At 43.9% G+C, this 6508-nt stretch overlaps 1 protein-coding gene across 1 annotated transcript; it reads left to right on the top strand.

Annotated features, from left to right (window-relative positions):
- Nucleotides 1–11: 11 nt before the first annotated feature.
- LOC124685245 lies at nt 12–4916 on the top strand. Its single transcript, XM_047219576.1, has 6 exons — nt 12–187; nt 304–350; nt 480–531; nt 638–696; nt 3004–3049; nt 4524–4916. Exons 1-6 carry the CDS (start codon nt 49–51, stop codon nt 4658–4660), a joined length of 480 nt encoding a protein of 159 aa, XP_047075532.1. The 5' UTR covers nt 12–48; the 3' UTR covers nt 4661–4916.
- Nucleotides 4917–6508: the final 1592 nt, after the last annotated feature.

Below are 6508 nucleotides of genomic sequence, written 5' to 3' on the forward strand. Positions count from 1 at the left end.
GTCTGCCCGCAGCTGAGCTCAGGCCGAGAGCCGGCGGCGGCGGCGACCATGGGGACGCGGGAGGTTTACGAGGAGAAGCTCCGCAGCGGCGCGCACCTCCACCGCGACCCCACCATCAACCCCGGCCTCGGCTCCGCCCGCTGCCCGCGCTGCCTCTCCCTCCTCAACCCCACCGCCAACTCCGTACGTGCTCACCGATCCCGGCCCCTTCTTGCCCTCCACCCTCCCCCGATTCCTTCGTCTACCTCGCTCTTTGTTCTGACCGGCTGTCTGTGCTCTTTTCTTGTTCGGCGGCGCAGGGAGAGGGCGACTGGGCCATCACCTCCGTCCTGCACGACGCCACCTCCGTGGTAACGCGATTTCGCCCCCTTGCTCTGCTTACTTTTCTGCCTGCCTGCCCGAGATCCGTGTGACGTGGGGAGATTTGTTGATAATTTGTGTGCTTACCTTAGTTTTTCCTGTCTGTCCTGCTGCTGTAGACTGGTGCGGGCGCCGGCGCGATGCTCAGTGCCGTTCACGGGTTCAATACAGGTTCGTTGTGTTTTGAGTTCTGGCAGTTTTAGGTTTTCTAACATTGTTTAGCTCTTGGCAAGGTGCTCTGGATGAGAATTGATTTAAGTTTGTGGCTTTGGGACAGGCATTCCGTTTGTCCAGAAGCATGTCAAGGGACCCAAGTGGCTGCACTTACTTGTTGGGGTAAGTCTTGATTTCAGTTCATGTGATGCTACTATTCCTTTGATTCAGTTCAGTCATGTACATTGTTAGCTTCACAGTTTTGTCAAGTTAGCTGAGAAGATTGTTGGATCATCTTACATCACTAATCCTATTATTTAACTGCAATTCTAGAATATGGATGTAGTGAAGGAGCTTATAAGTCGTTAGTTATCAAGTGAATGAGTGCAAGTTTGGTGCAAATTGACCTCAGTTCCCATAAGATAAAAATACACAACAAATTTTCCTAAATTCATCGCTGTTTGGAATCTACTAAAAGATTGATAAGTAGGAGTGGGTATACAGACTAGGAGAACTAAATGAATTAATTGGCTAAACCGTTTCCTTCAAGCATGATTAAATATTGAACATTGCTGCAGTGGTGGAGCTTGAAAGAAATTGATGGGCGGGCCAAGTTAAAGGAGAACCTAGTTTTTTAGTGAATTGCACTTTTCAAACTGTAGTTGTGCATTCGTGACACATATTGTCCCATTTAATGGGACTTCTACCAAAATATCTCATTTAGGAGACTTTGAACACGGTTTAGCCCCAATGTAACATCTTGCTTGTTATTGTTAGATAGGATAGGCATGATACATCGATGTGGAGCGACAAAATATGTAAATATCGGAAGGCCTCATATGGACGATTATGTCCAAACTTCTTTAATCCATATGTTCCATTCCTCACTATCGTCTTGATATTTTTGGACCCCGATCATCACCTAACACCTTGCCCAATGGACACACATCATAAAACAAGGGTCCAAAACTTTTAAAATGGGTAATCTACACGAATTTTCACTCAACAGGGTAATTAGTGTCACAAATGCATAACTAGAGGGTAAAAAGTGGAATTCATTCCCAACTTTTTTTCTTGAATCATAACATTTCACTAGATATTAATCATCATTACTGTTCTGTTGTTTTGGTTTAAGCAAGGGTAACTGATCAGCTGGTGGTGCTGAAGAACCTTCATCAACTCGACTTATTTCATCTTCCTTTCCTTTTCAAGACAAAAATTAATTCTTCTCTGACTACCTTTCTCACGGATGATGGTTGTTGGCTGATGCAATTTCAAATACAAAGAATGAATTAAGGTTCTGTTTGGTAGCAAAGTATTTTTAAAGTATTTCAGTAACACTATAGCTTTTCAGAATACCCCAATTTAAAATACTTTGATGTGTTTGGCTGTGACTAAAAACTATGGTATTAATACTTCAGTATCTCTCAAAACGTGCTAATTTTGAAGTATTAAAAAACAACTCTGGACCTCTTTTTCAGAAACTGAAGTATTACTTGCCGATCCACTTAAATACTATGGTTTTGTAATACTTCACTTTTAGAAAAACTTCCTTACCAAACTAGGCCTAAGTGAACAACAAAAGATATCATGTTGCCAAATTGCTAGCTAAATTTTTTTGGAAAGAAAGAAAAATTGGGTGTGAGGAAATTAGAGATGAGAATTGGCTTGAATGTCGGGCCAGTTGAGCGCACCGAGGGAGTGTTCAGGAAATGAGGGCATCAAGGGAGACAGGAAAGAGATCGGGAGTCTGGATTCTGCAAGGCAATGTGAAGAGCTGGGGTCAGGACTCAGGAGCTGGTCGGTTGGGACGCTAATATACATACATCAATATTTTTTGGCAAAATATCTAGGAGGGCCATGGCCCAGTTTGGCCCTAACGAAGCTCCGTCAGCTGTGTGCAACACTTAAGAATAAGAGCAGCGTATTTACTGAATGTAGAAGCCTCCTGGACAAATATAGTTTTAGTTAATCGTTGTTTAGAATCTGCTACAAGAATGATAAGTTAGTGGTGAAACTTGTACAGATTAGGAAAACTAAAGAGAATTTAATTCGCTAAAGCCTAAACCTGTTTCTTCAAGAATCATTAATTAAATATTTTATCAAAGCAAAGAATAAGAGCAGAGTGAATGTTATAGCATCCTGGACAAATCGCCTAAGGCACTTGTTCAAATGTTTGACAGGCTGGAAATGTTTAAGGCAAAATGTGGTGTTTAGGCGCATAAACATGTGTTTTCTGCACTTCGGCTTTAGGAAATTCAACCTTCACATAAGTTCAGGTTTGCAGCCATCTGTTTAGACAGGATAGTGATATGTGTTGTTAAGTACTTGCGTTGGACCTTCTCTTCTCTGTCATGTGTTTTAAGCACAACTGAAACTAGACTTGCATTGATCTGCTTGCTGTTTGGCACTGTTGGCAGTTTCTGCAGATGTTAAGTTTACATTGTTGTTGCATGTTCAATTAACAGGGAGATTTGCTTTTTTATGCAGGTCCCTCCTTTGATCTTATTCTCTGGCGCCAGTGCTTTGTTTGGCTGTAAGTCTTTGAAATACTACTAATAATTTTTGTACAAACAGATTTTTGATATTTTCGTTTATACCAAATGCCCCGTCGTCATAGGAATTTGCATATTTTTCTTCTTTCATTTATGCATTGGTCATTATGAATCTTCGTGAGCTATATTCATTCTTTATGGCTTTACAGAGAAGGGGACCATATGATATTGTGTGATCTACCATTATTTATTATTCAATGCACGGTTTTGGACTGATTCAACGCTACAGAACGTATCTGGTTATTGCTATAGCTTCCACTCCCAGCCTAATCATTTACTTGCAAATCCTGTAGTTCAGTTGTTATTCATACTTATGTATTAGTGGATCCACTATTAGCAAAGGAATGTAAGTGTGCAGAATAGAGATTATAGGTGCAATAGAAAGGAATTACTTGGTCAGGATGGGACTGGACAATGGATATGATTAATGGCTCTTTACCATTCTATTATCCTAGTCATGCTAGGATTATTCCAAGCTTGTGGAAAAGTTATTTCTAATCTTCTTAGCCACCATGAATTGTTGGATATTAGTATTTCTGTGTACTTGTCCAATCTCAGAGAATTTGATCTCCGTTTGTCTAGATGTATAACTTGATTGTCAGGCAGTAGCAAAGTTTTTTTTTTTCTTAAATGGAGGCAAAAAGTTTGCCTCATTCATTAATTAAGAAGAGGGTGCTTGGTTTTTAGGAGAAAACCGGGCGAAAACTTACAACAACTGGGTCAAGCCCACACAAACAACACACCCACATAGACCACAAAGCGACACTAACAAACACTCGAATACGACACTCCAACGTCGAGCCGAAAAGACATGTCACGACATTGGGAGGCACCCGTCAACCAACTGTGGACCCAATCCAGGGTAGGCAACAACCAAGGTGGTGAGAAAGTCCCAAACCTCTCTGGCGACGACAGCTCCGGGTACCGTTGGCAGCAACCCAGACTTAGCAACCCCATCACAAATAGGAACCATCTGTCTGCCGGACTCAGGCGAGGGAGAGACTGCAGTGTGAACAACACCACACTTCTCAAAGTCAGGTGCCTGACATGGCGGAGAAGCCACATCCGAGAACTCGTGTGAGCCGGGCCTCTTACTTCCTCCACGGGAGGAGGCATAAGCACACCACCAGGCATGCTCTGCATGACTGGAGCCTTGATCGACGAGCACACCCTAGCACGAGGAGAGAAACAGCCATGAAGGCCCGCTCCACTCGCGCCCACTTTGCCAACATTAGGCCAAAGTAGGTTACACTAGGAGCTTAGTTTCGAGACATCATGTCTTGCTGCAGTAAAACATGCATTCCATCTTTTTTCTTTTGGTTTATTGAATCGTCCTATTTTAACATTTGAGATATGCTGAAATTTGCACCAGCTCATTCAAGTAATTGGCTTTGTGAACTTGTAATAACATCTTTATTTGCTAATGTCTGATGATCTGCTACTTCCTTTTTGCAGCATATGCGCTCCCAACGTTTGCTCAGCTCACCGTGACATCGTATTATGCTGCATCAAGTGCCTCTCACTACGCAATTTCACAGATTACTCGCCAGATCGAGAAGGCCCATTTATCAGACACTGATGAGAAATCTTGATGAGCAGCCCTCAGTCAGTTTGAGTTGGTTCAGATGCCATGTACATTGGTATATATATGGGCTCCCTGCTTCTCCATGTTGCAGTAGTCTGATAGTTTTGCCGAGTTCCAGGCGCTCAAAACCTATTATTCTACAACGCATATAGTTAATTATATAGTTTTGCCAATTGCTACTCATGTCACGTTTAAGAGTATTGTTTTGGCTTCCTTGGCTCTTTTTGCTGTTTGGATTAAATGATATCTGAAATTGTTGGTCACGAAATCTGCACATGTTTATATGTGTGATGTGCATGGTGAAATTGTTGAGCAACAGTAATGTAACTTGTAATAATATCGAGTTTAATGCTGCCTTTTGTTCAATGAAATGAGACTTCTCCCAAAGATTAATCACCGGGCCGCTTTGCCAATTTTCATTCAAGTGATGTCGAGATGTCTGATAATGCTACAAACTGATTCTTCAGCTGGTTACATAAACGAAGCTAAACTAGATTATGTACAAGTTCATGATTCACTTGGAAAAACTCGACCAAAGAAATGAGATCATGCATGGCTCGATTCCTCGGACGCCCGCTCCACAACGTCACAATGGATTGCTCTAACTCTGCAAACGAACGACGATCTCGTTATTCTCCAGATCGAGCTCCAGGTAGACCTCCGGAACGAGCAGATCCGGCGGCGCCCGGACGTTGGACAGCCGCGCCTTCTCTCTCGCCAGCCGCCGTTGGTCCCTGCACCTCTTCCGCCACAGCAGAAACTCCCTCCGCCGCTTCCCGACTCCGCCGGCCGGCAGCAGCGCCGCGCGCCGCCTGACCGGGCGCAGCGTCCCGCTCGCCTTCTTCATCCTCGCGACCCTCCGCGACTGCTGCTGCTCTTCCTCACCCTCTACTACTTGTTCCGCGTCGGGGATGGAGTACACGTATTCGCCGTCGCTGGAGTCCATGGCTCCGTTGCTCGCGTCGGCGCCGTCGCTGACCATGGGTCGTTTGCTCGCGCTGGGTTAGGGCTATCTTGCGGCGCGAGTTCCTCGGGTTTTTATGGAGCCCGTACGTCGGTGTCGTGTGTGGGTCGGTGTCGGACCCCCGAACGACCACGTCTCCTCCCGGTCGGTCGGGTCCTACTATTCTTTGCCATCTGTTTGGAGCGTCTCCACCGGACCTCTTATATAGGCGCCGGTAGATACGCCGACACTGTTATATGGAAGGGTCGAAATCGTATCCTCCATTTGGCGGGAATTGATCCATAAAAGCTATTTTATTTTATTTTTACAATATTTTAAAACAATGTTTCTTTATTCTTTTATAGCATCCTCCATTTGGCGGCAACCGACACCGACGTCCCCCAAACCGGCACCCCCAAATATTTTTGTCTTCTTTTTACAATATTTCAATCACATAAAATTATTCGTACAATATTTTAACATAATTTAACACAAATACAAATGAAATTATTCGTATAAAAATTCAAATTAAATCATGCATTCGTTGGCAACTCTTCTCGCTCACAAATGCGTAGCTAGATCTGCCTACAGTTGAACATGAACACCTGCATCTCGGATTTCTTGATGCATGCGAAGGAAAGCGGCAAATTATTGGGGGTACATGCTCTACTTCAACAAGAAGCCCCTCATAATCAAATGGTTGATCATCATGCATAGGTTCGTCGCGCTCGCTCTCAATGATCATGTTGTGCATGATTAGACAGGCGTTCATCACCTCCCACATTTGAGACTCAGACCAAGTAAGAGCAGGGTACATGACAACGGCGAAACGCTGCTTAAGCACCCCAAAAGCATGCTCAACATCCTTGCGAGCTGCTTCATGGCATGTTGCAAAATAAGCGTCCATCTCAG

Source organism: Lolium rigidum, chromosome 1 (assembly GCF_022539505.1).
Source record: "Lolium rigidum isolate FL_2022 chromosome 1, APGP_CSIRO_Lrig_0.1, whole genome shotgun sequence".
NCBI classification, from domain to species: Eukaryota; Viridiplantae; Streptophyta; class Magnoliopsida; order Poales; family Poaceae; genus Lolium; species Lolium rigidum.